The 17,461-nt window shown below is 34.0% G+C and overlaps 1 protein-coding gene across 1 annotated transcript in view; it reads left to right on the top strand.

The window, feature by feature from the left end:
* LOC109730341 (uncharacterized) overlaps positions 1 to 17,461 on the top strand; it is a 153,225-nt gene that overhangs the window by 53,473 nt on the left and 82,291 nt on the right. The window contains 1 exon segment of the mRNA XM_075998880.1: positions 10,931 to 11,199. Within this exon segment, the coding sequence (XP_075854995.1) occupies positions 10,931 to 11,199 (269 nt within the window).

The raw sequence follows: 17,461 nt of genomic DNA, 5'->3' as shown, positions 1-17,461 counted from the left end.
TTTTATTGTATTTATTTCTTCAGAATGTTTACTGTAATTATGAGAGGATTTCAATTTCTAGAACTTTACTTAAGGAAAAAATATTTCAAAAGTACATGTTCAAATTCAACAGTGATTATGATCTCTCAATTTGGCAAGTGTCATATTCTAGAACTCTTTCATGATTCCTTAGTAAATGATGGTGAAATGCAAATGTTATTATTTACTGAAACTAAAGGCAAAGGGCATGACAAAAATGAAATGAACGGGAACCTCTTCGGATCCCTCAGGATTCTTCTTAGAAAATAGGGAATATACCATATTTAAATTTCCACTGAAAATCCAAATCTAAAACAAGGAAACATATTCATTGAAATGGTGGGATTTACCATATAGAGAGAGACATATTCATATGCATTTAACTATACAGCCAGATATTTTGAAGAACAGATCATATATAGAAACAAATGATCCTGTCTTGAAAGTTGGCATGTAAATGGGTCATTTTCTTCCTTTTATTCATTTGTGTATTTGTACTCCAATAGAATATATTTGGAATGTGGCTTATTTGTGAGCTATATCAAATATCCATTTCTTATTCCTGTGCAATCATCTCATTTTGTCATTGTTATTTATTTTGCTATATTTTTGTTTTGAATTGACAAATAATTGTATATGTATATGTCAGACACAGTGTGATGATTTTATCTAGGCCTACTTGGGGAAAGATATGATAAAACTAATTGACATTTCTCAAAAGACAGAAATGAATTGTCAACAGATATATGTCAAAATGCTCAACCTATCTAATCATCATGGAAATGAAAGTTGAAGCCATAATGAGCTATTACCTCACACCTGTGAGAATGCCTACTCTCAATATGTGAGAATACTAAGTGCTGCTGAGGATGAGGGGAAAAGGAAACACTTGAATATTGTTGCTGTGAATATAAATTACGGCAGCCAAATTTATCTGTATTTCAATAAATTTAGGGGGTACCAGTAGAGTTTTTTTTTTGATGAATGTATGAATTATATAGTGTTAAATTCAGGACATTGAGTGTATCATTCACTCAACAAATATAGGTTTCACCCAGTAGGTAAGATTTGATTGAACAATCCCAATCACCCTCCTCCCTTCTGAGTCTTAAAAATCTATTTTCTCATTACAGCCAATGTAGAAAATAGTATAGAGATTCCTCAAAAATGAAAATTGAGTTACCATATGATCCATCACTCCCATATCTTCATGCATATTCAATTGAAGCAAAACCAGTATGTAGAAGACATATCTGTCCTTCCATATTCATTACAACAATATTCATTCTAGTCTAGGTATAGAAGCAGCTTAAGTGTCCACCAGCACATGAATGGATAAAGAAAATGAGCTGCATTTACACAATGAGCCTTCAAATGGAATGAAATTCTGTCATTTGTGACAACATGTTTTGAACTGGAGGACATGATGCTAAGTAAAGTAAACCAAGCAAAGAAAGACAAATACAGTATGATCTCACTTATATGTAGAATCTAAAGGAAGCTGATTTCATAGTGGGAAGTGTGGTGAACACAGAGAGTGGGATTAGGAAAGTGAAAATCAAAGGGTACAAAGTATCAGTTTGTGCCATTTTTAAAATTCATAGACCTCTAAATAGAAGAACCATGCTATCTTTACATAATTATCTCTATTAAAATGTAGTAATCTTCCAATGGTACCATTATAGACAATATAATAATTTATATTTTTTAATGTACAATTTTTCCTAAATTATAAATTTACCCTAAAGTCACCATAACCCTAACTTCCTGGCATAAAATTACTAAATCAAAATTTATTGATATATTTATAATTTTTAAATAAGCTTGAAATTTTACCTGAAGTTACTTTGAAATGATTACTTAATTGACCTTTGTATTTGCTTTGTGACTCAATATTGGGTATTTTTATGAAGTTTAGGAAAGATGTATGGTTTTTATTTTTATTTTTTTCTTTCAAGAAAATATGAGAGTATAAACATTTTAGTCGCATTATATATATTTGCCTCTCCCTAGCAAAGGTTAGAGGTATGCTATTCTGCTCCATGATGATCAAGGCGTCTTTCAGATGTGGGTCTATCCCCAAACATCTAAATTCCTGGTGAACACTACCACCATTTGTGCACTGTAGTGTTAATCATTCAGTACCAATTTCATGGTGAGTACATGTGCAGTCCATTCTTCTGATCTTGTGTTACTTCACTACTGATAAAGGACTCACTGAATCCACAAAAATATAAGCAGTGTTAGCTCACTGTCATTTGTTAAAATTGAGTAATATTTCATTGTATACATATACCAAATGTTAATAATCCACTCATGAGTTGACGGGTTCTTGGGTAGTTTTAATTTTTTAAATTTAAAATGGTAACATGCTCATTAATTTTATTTCATCAGACTTTATATCTTTAGGGGTGTAGGTTCTTTTCAAATATTCAAAAGGTGTCCTGAAAATTTCATCACACTATGGGATATCCCGCTAAGAAAGCTCATGGTGGAGGGTGAACTGCAATGCAGATTAAAGCTAATGACATATTAATTACCCTTAGGATACCCTAGGTCACCTTGAAAATCTTATTATGCCTTGGCTAGGGAAATGCTAGATTGATAAAGCATTCCCTCCTTCCTTAGGTGTAGAAGTGGCTCAGGGTTGAATTAAGGGTGGAGCAGCACTGAAATCGAATGGCAGCCTTATCCATCTCCCCAGGTGGAGCAATTGCTGCGAACAGCACCAAAACAGGGCACCATTGAACCAAGAAGAGCCAGAGATCCTAACTATTTGCCTAAGACTTGTAAATACTTTTTAAAGATTTTAAAATGTTTTTTAAAGAAATGCTTTATCTGAAATTAAAACATCTCTTCAAAATGAAATATCAAGGAAGATAGTTCCCTATCCCACAATTTCCATATGAAAATGGGATCATAATTTCATTGAGCACCTAGCTTTAAGTTGCAAAATTATCTCCTCCTGCATTGATTTAAGACACTTGATTTTTATTTGAATTTAACCAATTACCAAAACAAAGAGAGTCTCACTAATTACCAAGTAAGTTTACGGTGCACCCGTTATGACAAATAGGGCTGTCTAGTCTTTTTTTTTCTTTCTTGAAAGCTAATTATTATTTATCTAGACAACATGTATGTAAAGTTATGATTTGCTTAGCTATGTTAAGTAACGACTTTATGTGTGCCTTTGACATCTCTCAGTGGATTGGCACTGTGCACATCACATACTGCTTTAATTCAGTAATAAAAGTGTTTTCTTTTAATTCCCTTTTAAGTTTGTGGAGAGGTTTTCTTATTTGGAGACTCTTGACTTTTAATATTTTGGAAACACTTTCCAGAATTAAAATTATTCCATAAAATTCAATCCTTATAAGGAAACACTTTATATTGTTAAAGCTAGTACAGGAATGTGGTTACCTATTAAATGAATAGAATTTGGCAGTAAACCCCAGCAATACATGGTTTGGATAAACCCACATTCTTAATTGTACAAAAAGATTTATTGGACTATTGATAGCAGCTACTTTGGGAATTATTGTTTTCACTGCATCTGCCACCAGGGCTGGTGTAGCATTACACCAAATAGCTAATAAGTACTTCTTTCTCTAAATGCATCTCACATCTTTAGCACTGAAATGGATTCAGTGACCATAGGGCTCAGACACAAATGGGAACAAGATAATGCACTCTGGGTTGGACACATAAACTCCCTTTCTGCCTTCTCTTCTTGCCCAAATGCCAGGAAATGTGCAGTGAGTTTTACTGAATCCATGCCTCTCTAGAGACCTAACTCTGAAGCACTGAATTCAGAATCCAAAGTCTGTGTTTCCTCAGAAAGCATTAAAGCATGATCCAAAAAGGAATTTCTCTTCCTGTTTTGCTTCCCTCTATTTAAATCCAAAGAATAAAAAAGTTCAATCCAAACTAGACCTGGCCTCAACCTGGAATTCACAAGACAGGGACATACTTTGGATTGAGTATGTATTAAAAACTCAGGGGAGACATGTGCTGCAGTGTAAGAGATCAACATGGACTTGTAAGTTGACTTTTAAAGGACCTTTTTGGGGTGAGTGTAAACAATTTCTAGATCTTGTCTAGTGTTGTATTATAGTAGTGTGAGAAGAAAAGAAAGGCTGGCACTGCATCTAAAATTTTCTGTAAATTTTGGGACACTTACTACTAACCTTTTCTGGTATGAAGAGGATTACATCACACAATGTAAAGGCTTCTTCACAGTGCAACAAACCATACTTCTGAGCACATAGCACATGCTCAGTAGACATTGCATTATGGTTCACTTCACTTTGGAAATTAAGTATATGTTGTGATGAGTGTTGGGCAAAAGGCAGTATGTATGCTGTGCTTGCTGTCTCTACCTGAGTGCTACTAATAATGGATCTAGGTTGAGCAACATCAGCACTAAAAGGTGCCCTGACAAAGAACCCAATTAATGTACCCCTTCCACAACAGCAGACATTTCTTAGAATGAGGCCCACAGTACCACATGATTTATATTCACAGTGATGTTTCTGAGACAATTTTAAGGTAATTACCTCTGAGCCCAGGCTTTCAATTAGGATAACCTGGCTAGATTGAAGAAACACCATCATCTGCCTGCTGGGCTGGGTGGGAACATCCATGTGGTTTTAATTGTGCTCCAAATAATTCTAATTTGATACCAGGGTCAAGTATTAGCACTCCTGCATATATTCATGAAAATTGAGTTTAACCTTTGTTCTCAAGGAAAGTCACAGGTTCTGCTCTCTAAGGTTTGGTAGAGGCAGATCAGTGTGGCCCAGATTCCAATTCCTGTAGCAGAAACTATTGGCACCTGTAGCCGGAGAAGGTAACCAGAAGAAAAGACAGGAGAACCTCTCATTTTGGTCTCCCTGAATGAGCAGATCATAGCTGATTCTTTCCTGTGACCAAGAATAAGTGAGTGTAGTCCTTCTGCATTTTATGTTCCTCCTACTTGTGAGTGTTGTGGAAAAAGGAAAGAAATTGTGCTGACTCCATTAAGGGAAGTCTCAAGATTTAATTTTAATTGTTCCACACAATCTCACCTGCTAAGACATTTCAGAGTAGGAGAAGAGAAAGAAGAAATGGCTGGTTTTCAGGTACGTGTATCCCAGATTAGGGGTTGTGTCCACTATTTCTTCCAGAAAGCCTTGTAGAAGTTTAATTTTTTGAACTTGTAAACCTTTCCTTCTTTACTTTTGATGTTTATGCCTAATAAGTTTTGTAACTACATTTTTTTTTCTTCTTATGGTAGTCAAGGTTCTCTGGGAAATCCTTCCTCCCTATATAAGAGAGCCTGCTGTATATTCTCTCCCACAAGCTTGTTACTACAATAACCATGTTTCATAAGAAATATATGACATGTAATATTAAAAATGTTTCCATCGTGACAGGTCAAGATAGCATAGTGTGAATTTGTGAGATTCCCATTGGGAATAGGATAGAGTTTTTGGATTTGAGTGAGGAAAGGAAACAAGTACTCTCAAAGTTTGAACTGGATGCTTCATCATCTCTACGTAATATATTATTAGGAAAGTTCAGAAAGAAGAAAGCATTGATTGCCTAAGATAACCAGAAAATTATGGAAAAACTATAAAAGACTTGCTCCGTATGATGCTAAAGTGTTTACATACATTATTAAAGATAACAAAACATGGGAAGTATCTGTATCTGAAATTTGCATAAATCTGATGATTCTTCATGGTTACATATTGTTGGCCATCCATCCCAGCAGTGATTTTGTATCCTCCTCTTTGCAACAATGCCTAACACGAATTCATTCTGCTAAAGTTATGCTAATTTCATTCACTTGCTTAACATGCTTTCTGACAGATTCATCCAATATAAAGTTAATTGTTTTTTTGTTTATCATTAAGGGTCTTGTGGAGATTTACTTTCTGATGTGCATGAGCCATCACATTTAATCTAGAAGCTCTAATTTCTTCTTATAGCTTGCTTTGAAAACTGAGGGATATTATCTGTGTTCTGTTCAGATGAACTGAGATATATTCAAAGTCTACCACTTACTGGATATTGACAAAATACTCTCCTTAGGCAAGAAGCATTGTTATCAGTAGTTATATTATGTGAAATGCAGAGATTCAGACCCCACCCCAGATCGCCTGAATCAGAAGCTGTATTTTAACAAAATCTCCAGTTCTTTACTGTACTTGTAAAAATTACGTGATACCTTCTAACTCTCTATGATCCTGTATGTGAGAAATATGCACAATTTATTGATGTGATATAAATATAACACCCAAAAATTTATATTACTGTAGTAGGGCCCTTAATTTTGTATTAAATACTTTATCATCCATAGCAGAATCATATGCACACAGATTCATACATCTTTTTTGATCCTCATTCCAGCGGATAAGAGAATATGTTCAAGAATATCAATGTGCTAGAGAATATCTTATTGGATAATTCCAGTACTTCATGTGTCAGAAACAGTTCTCATAACTCATTTTCCTTGTAGTCAAGTGAATAACTCTCTCTATGGCCACTTGGGAAATATGTGTCTTTTTACAGGAGATGGTGACATTTCAGGACGTGGCTGTAGAATTCTCTCCAGAGGAGTGGGCAAGACTTGACAATGATCAGCGGAATTTGTATAGGGATGTGATGTTAGAGAACTATGGAAACCTGGTCTCCCTTGGTGAGGATCACTTATATACAGAATTTCTATTCCACATTAAGGCCATTCTTTTTTTATTAATAGTTTCTTAAAAGTTTCTACTTTACATGAATAAATTTTATTTTATTTTATTTATTTATATTTTAGCATGTTATGGGGATACAAGTGTTAAGGTCACTTATATTGCCCATGCCCCCCTCCCCCCTGAAATAAGAGCTTCAAACATGTCCAATCCCCAAACGTTGCACATCTTACACATTGTCGTTGTATATACCTATCCCCTCCTCCCCCCTCCCACCATCCCAACACCAGATAAATGTTACTCCTATATGTCCACTTAAGTGTTGATCCATTAATACCAATTTGCTGGTGAGTACATGTGGTGCTGGTTTTTCCATTCTTGAGATACTTCACTTAGTAGAATGGGTTCCAGCTGTATCCAGGAATATACGAGAGGTGCTATATCATCATTGTTTCTTAAAAGTGAGTAGTATTCCATGGTAGACATATACCTCATTTTATTAATCCATTCATGAATTGATGAGCACTTGGGTTGTTTCCATAGCTTCACAATTGTGAATTGTGCTGCTATAAACATTCGAGTGCAGATGTCTTTTCATAAAATGACTTTTGATCTTTTGGGTAGATGCTCAGTAATTGAATTGCTGGATCAAATGGTAGATCTACTTGTATCGCTTTGAGGTTTCTCCATATTGCTTTCCACAGAGGCCGAATCAGTTTGCAGTCCCACTAGCAGTGTTGGAGTGTTTCTATCTCCAAATCTATGCCAATATTTATTGTTAGGGGACTTTTTACTGGAAGGTCATTCTTACTGGAGATAAGTGATACTTCATTGCAGTATGTTCAACATCTCTGATCATCAGTGAAATGCAAATCATTTTATTCTTTCTGTATTTTTATTTTCTGATCTGTTCTATGTCTATTTTGTATAATATTAGAATCCAAGGTGCAGAATAACATGGCAGCATTTCAATTTCTCTACATTCTCAACATATGTATGTATGTATGTATGTGTATATATATTTACTTATTTAAAAGTTCTCAATGTAGTCAAAAAGTCCCCAAACAGCAAATGCTGGCATGGATGCAGAGACAGAAGAACACTCCTACACTGCTGGTGGGACTGCAAACTAGTTCAACCTCTGTGGAAAGCAACGTGAATGAATTTCATATCCATATTTTAAAGAAAATTTGAAGATTTTGGTGCATAACATGAGACATCTAATGATTTTATTTTATCTTGAACCTTTCCCTTTGTTGGGATTTCACACTAGATTAGTGGTTACTCTAGAAATCAGGGTATAAAATTGTTGTCTGCACCTTGGAGTAGAATTTCCAACTCTTATTTATTTGGTGCTAGTGGGAATTGGTGCTCTAGTCATAAATTAGATCAGTTTTTTATCATTCTACAGGGTTTGTGAGAAAGCAATATGTCGCAAAGGAATTTTCTAGATTTTTCACTAATGTTCTCTCTACTAAGGATAGTACTGCATTAGTAATTGGAAACTCTTCAGCAAGAGTCATGTGAAATTTCTGTAATGAAACAGGTCTTGCCAAGTCAAAGCCAGAGCTGATCACATGCCTGGAGCGAAGGATAGAACCCTGGATTATGAAGAAAGAGGAAACAACAGCTAAATATCCAGGTAGGTGAGATTCAGTGAAGCAGATTAACAAGCGTTAGAGAACCAAAACTCAAGGAGGAAGGCAGATATTAAAAAGTGGGTTTGAATATTCTGCTCTTTGGAAATGATTTTTAGAAGGACATCTTCTGTCCCACGCTCTTAAACTCTCTAAGAACTCTACCCATGCAGTGATCTTCCTCAGAATTCAGTGAGAGCCAAACTTCTTGTCATGGCTTATAAGGGAATACATTATCTATTAGCATTTCTATTGGTTAGGAGTTAAATGACTATCTGTGCATATTTTGAAGACCATGACATTAAACCATCTTTTGATAGCCTTTCACTCTCCTGCTCTTTCTGGAGTACAGTGGCTGATCATAGCTCACTGCAACCTCAAACCTATGGGCTCCAGAGATCCTACAACCTCTGTCTTCCAAGTAACTAGATCTATGGGCATGAGCTACCATTTTGTTATTATTATTTTCTTATAAAAATGGAGTCTCCTCGTGTTGCTAGGGCTGGTATCAAGATCCTGGCTTCCTTCTTGCTTGGTCTTCCAAAGTGCTGGGATTATAAGGGTGATCCTCCATGACCAAGTCCATCTTTTAAGTACCTTTTGATGCCTCATTTCTGAAATGTGTAAAGGGGAATAGTGAAGATGTTGGGATTTGTTTCCGGAATGCAAGAAACACTAGGGAAAGATATTTATATTTTCTGCATCATGATTTCCAATTCTACGTTTTCAGAGGCAATCCTACAGAAAGTCAGATTCACTAATTTTGTACAAATGCATATCCTCTTCCTAAATGTAAAAATATCTAATGTTATTTGACTTAAAATAATCTTTTTCTAGTATAAAATGAGAGTAAAATTTCAACTTTATTATACCCAAATACCCAAACTATAATATAGTTTATTTTCTCTGTTCACCTTATATAATTATAATTCTTAAATACACTGTCTCATTCAGTGCTTCAAATAACTGAATATATTTATACTCCCAATTGATATATAATACTTTGATAACTTATGTTCTATAATTTCCTCCTATTTAGTAGTATCAGAAATGTGTCACTCATATGTGTGTGTGTGCATATATTTCTGTGTGTGGGGTGCTTAATGGGTGGAAGTCTCCACAAATAATATTTGTATAACTGCATAAATTTATTGTACACACTGTAGTGATCTGATGTGTGTATGAATGGTAAAACAATATAATTAAGGTAATAAACATATCCATCATCTCACATATTTATCATTTAATTATAGTGAGAACATTTATTAATAGTGAGTTCTATGGTCTTAAAAATTTTAAGCATATAAAAAATTATTAATAACTCTAATCATGTTGCCATACAATAGATCTCCAAGATCTATTCATCTTATAACTAAAAGATTTTACCCTTAAAATCTCCTCATTTTTCCTTACTCTACACCCTGGAAACCACTGTTGTACTCTTTACTTTTGTAAATTCAGCTTTAAAAGAATTATCCATAGCAGTATTTATCTTTCTGGGAATGGCTGATTTTACTTAGCATAATGCCTCCTATGACCATCCATGTTGTTGAAATGGCAGGATATTTATCATTTTCATGGCTTAGTAATAGTATATGGTATGTGTTTGTACAGTCATTTTTTATTCTATTCATCAAAGGAGGCATTTAGTTTGTTTCCATTTTCTTGGCTAATGTGCATAATGCTGCAATATACATGGGGGTGCAGAATCTTCTTCAGATACTGATTTTACATGAATATACTCATAGGTAGAATTGGTGAATGATGAGGCAGTTGTATTATTTACATTTTTTAACAAATCTGTATGATGACACTATCCATTTATAATCAATAACAGTCTACAGGTATGGATTTCCTGCACACCCTTGTCCTCACTTATTATGTCTCTTGTTTTGGACATTAGCCATTTTAAAAGTCTACAAATGTGAAGAATGTGGCAAAGCCTTTACCCAGTGCACACACCTTACTGAACATAAAAGAATTCATACAGGAGAGAAATCCTACAAATGTGAAGAATATGGCAAAGCCTTTAACCAGTGCACATACCTTACTCAACATAAAAGAATCCATAGTGGAGAGAAACCCTACAAATGTGAAGAATGTGGCAAAACCTTTACACGGTGCACACACCTTACTCGACATAAAAGAATCCATAGTGGAGAGAAACCCTACAAATGTGAAGAATGTGGCAAAGCCTTTTCCCAGTCCTCAATCCTTATTCAACATAAAAGAATACATACTGGAGAGAAACCCTACAAATGTGAAGAATGTGGCAAAACCTTTACACAGTGCCCACACCTTACTCGACATAAAAGAATCCATAATGGAGAGAAACCCTACAAATGTGAAGAATGTGGCAAAGCCTTTTCCCAGTCCTCAATCCTTATTCAACATAAAAGAATACATACTGGAGAGAAACCCTACAAATGTGAAGAATGTGGCAAAACCTTTACACGGTGCACATACCTTACTCAACATAAAAGAATGCATAATGTAGAGAAACCCTACAAATGTGAAGAATGTGGTAAAGCCTTCACCCAGTGTACAAAACTTACTCTACATAAAAGAAAGAATTCATATGGGTGAGAAACAATACAAATGCGAGGAATGTGGCAAAGCCTTTACCTGGTCCACAAACCTTACTCAACATAAAAGAATTCATACAGGAGAGAAACCCTACAAATGTGAAGAATGTGGCAAAGCCTTTATCCATTCCTCAATCCTTACTCGACATAAAAGAATCCACACTGGAGAGAAACCCTACAAATGTGAGGAATGTGTCAAAGCCTTTACCCTGTGCACAAACCTTACTCGACATAAAAGGATTCATACTGGAGAGAAACCCTACAAATGTGAAGAATGTGGCAAAGCCTTTACTTGGTGCACACACCTTACTCAACATAAAAGAATTCATACTGGAGAGAAACCCTAGAAAAGTATAGAATCTGGCAAAGCCTTTATCCAGCTAAAAGGCCTCACTCTACATAAATGAATCCATAGAGCAGAGAAACCATACAAATGTGAGGAATGTGGCAAAGCATTTTCCCAGTGCTCACACCTTAATCTACATAAAAGAATTCCTATCACTGAAAAATTTTACGAATGTGAGATTTGTGGCAAAGTCTTTAATATTTGTTCACATCTTATTCAACATCAAAGAAATCATACTAGATAAAAGTTAGATAAATGTAATGAGTATGTAAGTGCTTTACCAATGTATTTGCCTTAAAATGCACAACAGTACTGAAACTTAAATATAGTGATGTAGACTGCTGACAATACCTTTAGTTATAACAGATCTTACCGGATATGGGAGAACTTACACTGAAAGGAATGCTCCAATATATTCTCAAATATTGCTCAACATCAGAAAAATATTAAAGAATAGAAACCTTACAAATATAATGAGTGTGAAAAAATATTTATGCAAAAGATATACCTTAGAGAACACAAAAACAGTTGATACTTAAAACTACTTTAATAAATTTCAGAATGCAATTAATCAAGAATCAAGTATAAACATATATCTGATGACTTGCAGTACAATACACTAATGCACTAACACATTCAAACATTTATTTAAACCAGGTTGTTCATTATAAAGAACTACCCAGTTAAAATAGTTAGTTGATTTATTTGTATGTTAGCTTTAAAACGAGAGATATTTTCTGAGTTATAATTACATGTAAAATATACTTTCTTGTCAGTGTGGGGTGAAATTGTAATAAAGTATAATTTTGTTTTGCTATTTGTGACAAGCAAATACTGATATTATTCAACTTTAAATACAATCGATGGTATGCTTTCATTCTTAGCGTGCATGTGAATGTGTGTGGTTAATGATAGCTACATCACATTTATTAGAGGTCTTTCTATATTAGTAGGCATTATTCATGTACTTTTCTATGAAAAATTAAAAACACTGAAATGTAAGATTTACTAAATTGAGAGGTACTATGGAGTTTTCTTATAACAAACAGTATTTTAAGTGATGTATGATGTAGGTATACAGACTAATATTCTCCTCATTATAATCAGAATGAAAAAATTACAATATGAAAATAACTTGTTTTAATATTGCACATTACGATAATAAAATAGCATGAAATTTGGAATGTTTTTATATTGCATGTGAACTTAATTTGTTTCATTAAATTAAAAATATTTTTAATATGTCAAACATGTTGTAGATAGAATGAAGTGTTATTTTGCACCAACATTAATCTATCCCGTGTTACTCAAAGTTGGAGGTAATGGATTGTAAAAATGTACTTTTGGGTTACACAGTACAAAGACATCATTTGTGATCCTTTTTATTAGTTGCTCTACTTTGAAGAATATTGTTCCCAAAGCTTTTTTAATTATATTTATAATTATCTTGTTGCTGTAATGCTTATAATAAAGATTTTGCACTTAATGAAAAGCCATACATTCCTGAACATGGAATGACTAGTTGTTACATTTTATCCTACATTTTTCTTTCAACATGCAACCTGCCTGTCCAGTGAAACAGAAATAAGCATAATTTTTATTTACATTGAATCAAATATACAAATACATCACAGTTAAGTTGAACTATAGTTGTAGTATATTTACAGAGTAAGTAATTATGTTTGTATGACTGTGGATGTGTACTTATTTGGAACAGAAAAGAAGAAATATTAGACAAAATGGGTAATTTCAAAAGCATTGAAAATTTACTAGCAAACTAGAAACTTCAAAGATTCTGAAAGAAAATATTTTGTTTCCTTTATATTAAATTAATTGTTTAAAATCGTAAAGCTTCTGAATCAAAACCTGCCTATACCAATCCCCTGTTCTTACATGCTTGTTACCCATGCTAGGCCTACTATATTATTATTTCAAAGCTCGTTTAATATTGTTTATATGACCTGATCTGCAATTACAACAAGGATTGTTATAAAACTTAATGGTGCTCATAAAATTACATGAAGGTATGAGTAAATTCACAGTGTATTAATTTAATTTTACTTAGTACATTCCATATTGTAATCTTGAGGAATGTAATTTGATCATGGACACAAAGGTTTATTTTAGGGTTCTCCACTGTGTTCTTTCATCTCATTATTTGTTTTTGTGCCGGGACCATGTTGCTTTTATTCCTATAGATTTGTTTTCAAATCAAGAAGTGCAATGTCTGTGTTTGTATTTTCTAAAACCGTCTCAGTATTTATTGTTCCAACACACTTTAGAATTTATTTTTATATACCTCCAAAACAAGTATTAATGGAATATTATAGACATTGCATTAAATTTGTATATTACTGTGGATAGTATTGACATCTTAACAATTTTAAATTATCTGACCATTGAGCATGAATAACTTGAAGAGTGTATTTAATTTTGACATATTTTTCTATTAGCCAGTTTATGTTTTGCTTTTGATTTCTAGTTCCACTTTATTTTTGTCACAAAATATATGTTGTATATTTTTAGTCTTCTTCAATTTGATAAGACTTAAGTGTCCTAATAGCATTTGCCATGTATGATTGAAACTATTGTGTATTCTGCCTCTGTGGACTGAAGAGCTCTGAAAATGTCTTTTACATCTAAATGGTCTATAATGTTTTTCTCATTATCTGTTTTCTTATTGATCTTCTATCAAATCTTTGTACTTATTATTGAAAGTGAGATCTTGCAGTCTCCTATACCTATGTCTGATAGGGTTTTCCGAACATCTTCTTCTAGGATTCTTAAGGTTGCATGCCTTAGGTTTAAATCTGTTGTCCATCTTGAGTGGATATTTTGTGAGAGGTGAGAGGTAGGAAACCTGATTCAATCTTGTCCATGTAGCTATCCAGTTTTCCCAGAACCATTTATTGAAGAAAGAGTATTTTCGTCATTGCATATTTTTGTCTGCTTTATCAAAGATGAGGTTACTGTACACAGATGGTTTCATCCCTCAGTTGTATTCCAAATATTGATGATTCTGTTCTTGTGCCAGTGCCAGGCTGATTTAACTATTATTGCTTTATAGTACATCTTGATGTCAGGAAGACTGATGCCTCCAAGTTTGTTCTTTTTACTAAAGATTCTTTGGCTATAGAAGGTTTTTCTGGTTCCATAGAAAGTGAAGAATTATTTTTTCTAGATTAGTAAACCACGATGGTGGTACTTTGATGAGGATTGCATTAATTCTGTAGATCACTTTAGGTAATATTGACATTTTAACAATATTGATTCTACAATTCCTGAACAAGGTAGATTTTTCCATCTGTTTACATGTTCTACAATTTCCTTCTTTAGTGTCTCACAGTTCTCCTTATATAAGTCTTTCATATCTTTCATTAAATATACTCCTAGATACTTAATTTCCTTTGGGGCTATAGTAAAAGGTATTGTGCTTTTGATTTGAGTTTCTGCTTGATGGTTCTTCACATATATGAATGCTTCTGATTTGTATATATTGATTTTGTAACCTGAAACTTTTCCAAATTTATTTATCAAATCCCGGAGTCTCTTGGATGAATACATGGGGTTGCCTGGGTATAATGTATCATTGGTGAAGAGCAATAGTTTGATCTCATCTGCTCCCATTTGGATGCCCTTAATACCCCACTCTTGCCTGATTGCTATGGCTAGGACTTTGAGCACTATGTTCAATCGAAGAGGAGATAGTCAACATCCTTGTCTAGTTCCTGTTCAAAGAGGGAATGGTTTCAATTTTTCCCCATTCAGAATTATATTGGCAATGGGTTTGTCATAAATGGACTTGATCAATTTGAGGTATGAGAAGCCTATGTCTATTTTGTTAAGAGTATGTATCACAAAGGCGTGTTGGACTTTGTCACATATACTCCAAAGAGCATAAGACATTCTGTTATAAAGACATCTGCACTTGAATGTTTATGGTAGCACAATTCACTATTGTAAGTATATGGAAACAACCCAAGTGCCCATCAATTCATGAGTGAATAATTAAACTTTGGTATATATTTACAATGGGATATTACTCAATTCTAGGAAATGACAGAGAGCTAGAACCGCTTATACTATCCTGGATTAAGCTTAAGCCCATTATCCCAAGTGAGTTGACAAAAGATTAGGAAAATGGGTTCCACATGTACTTGCCATCAAAATGGTACTGACTGATAAATATTATGGTGCTCAAATTGTGATAGTGTTTACCAGGGATTCGGGGGGGGGTGGACCCACCTCTTAGGGATGTGGTTAGCATTTTGAAGGGCATACCTCTAACTCCTTCTAGGGAGAGGCAAAGATATAACATGTAAGAAAAAAGTAAAAAAAAAATGAAATATTTATTGGGTGTGAGGCAGGAGGGAGGAGAGGATGAGTGTGTACTTACATCATAAGTGCAACGCACACCACCGGGAGGTTGGAAGTGCTAGAAGGTCTGACTCGGCAGGGAGTGGGTGGTAAAGGCAATGTATCTAACCTTAACAATATTTGTATCCCAATAATATGATGAAATTAAAAAAAAAAAACTAAGACACACAAAAAATCAAATTCCCCTGGTCTTTAAAAAAATAATCTATTATGAATAAGTTGGTTTCATTCCAGAGATGTAGGCATGATTGAACGTAGGAAAATCTATAAATGTAACTATATACATAAAGGGGAAGTAAAAACAAAGACCATATAATCCTCTCAGAGACACAGAAAAAGAATTTGACAAAATCAGGCCTCTTTTGTGTAAGAATGCTTAACAAGATGGGCATTGAGGGGACTTACCTCAAAATGATAAAATTTTTATATCACAAACCCACAGTCAATCTCACACTGAACAGGGAAAAATTGAAAGCATTCCTGCTTATAAACAGATAATATATCCCTCTAAGTTCTTTTCAACATAGTACTGGAAATCTTAGCCAGAGCATCTGGCAAGAGAAGGAAATTAAGGGAATCTTGATCAGAATAGAAAAGGTCAAACCATCACTCTTTACAGATTAATGATCTTAGCAACACCAAAGATTCTGCCAAAAGCTACTGGAGTTGATAAATAAGTTCAGCAAAGTCTCAGCTTACAAAATCAATGTACACACAGATCAGTAACTTTCACATAGGTCAACAGCTGTGAAACTGAGAACCAAATCAAAGATGCATACCTTTGATAATTGTAACAAAGTAAATGAAATACATAGGAATATATTTACTAAGGATGAGAAGGACTTCTACAGGGAGAATTACAAAACACTGGGGAAGGAAATAGAAGAGAATAGAAACATACGGAAAGGAATTCCATGGTCATAGATAGGCAGAATCAACATTGTTAAAATGTATATACTACCCAAAGTAATCTACAGATTCAATACAATCCGTGTTAAAATAATAACATCATTTTTTTCAGATTTAGTAAAAGTAATTCTATAATTCATAGAACAGAGAAGACACAATAAAACAAAAACAACATTAAGGGAAATGAACAAATTAAGAGGCATCCGTTTACCAGACTTTAAGCTGTAGTAAAGACTATCATAACCAAAACAACATGGCACTGTCAAAGAACAGGACATAGAACAAAGGAACAGAACTGAGATCCCAGACATAAAACCATTCTCATATCACCATGTAATAGAAGACAAGAATGTGTATTGGGGAAAGGAATCCCTTTTGAATCAATGGTTCAGTGAAAATTGGATAGCCACATGTAGAAGAGTGAAACAGGATCCACACCTCTTATTTCTCACAAAAATCAACTCACAATGGATGAAAGACTTAATCCTATGGCATGAAACCATAAAGAATTCTAGAAGAAAATGTTGAAAATATTTTTACATACTTCAGCCTAGACAAAGAATTTATGAAGAATACCCCAAAGCAATCACATCACCAACAAAAATAAATAAATCAGGACTCCTCAAACTAAAAAGCTTCTACACAGCCATTAAAAGTATAACTAGAGCAAACAGACAACCTAGAGTATGGGAGAAAATATTTGCATGCTATATATCCAATAAATTGCTAATAACTAGAATGTATACATAAATCAAGAAAATCAGGAAGATAAAATCAAATAACCTGATTAAAAGTGTGCCAATATATGAACAGAAAGTTTTAAAAAGGACATGTACAATGGCCAAGATGCATATGAAAAAGTGTGAACATTTCTAATGAACAGGGAAGTGCAAATGAAAACCAAAG

This window comes from Microcebus murinus, chromosome 31 (assembly GCF_040939455.1).
Source record: "Microcebus murinus isolate Inina chromosome 31, M.murinus_Inina_mat1.0, whole genome shotgun sequence".
Taxonomy (NCBI): Eukaryota; Metazoa; Chordata; class Mammalia; order Primates; family Cheirogaleidae; genus Microcebus; species Microcebus murinus.
This window is presented reverse-complemented; position numbering and strand designations above follow the sequence as displayed.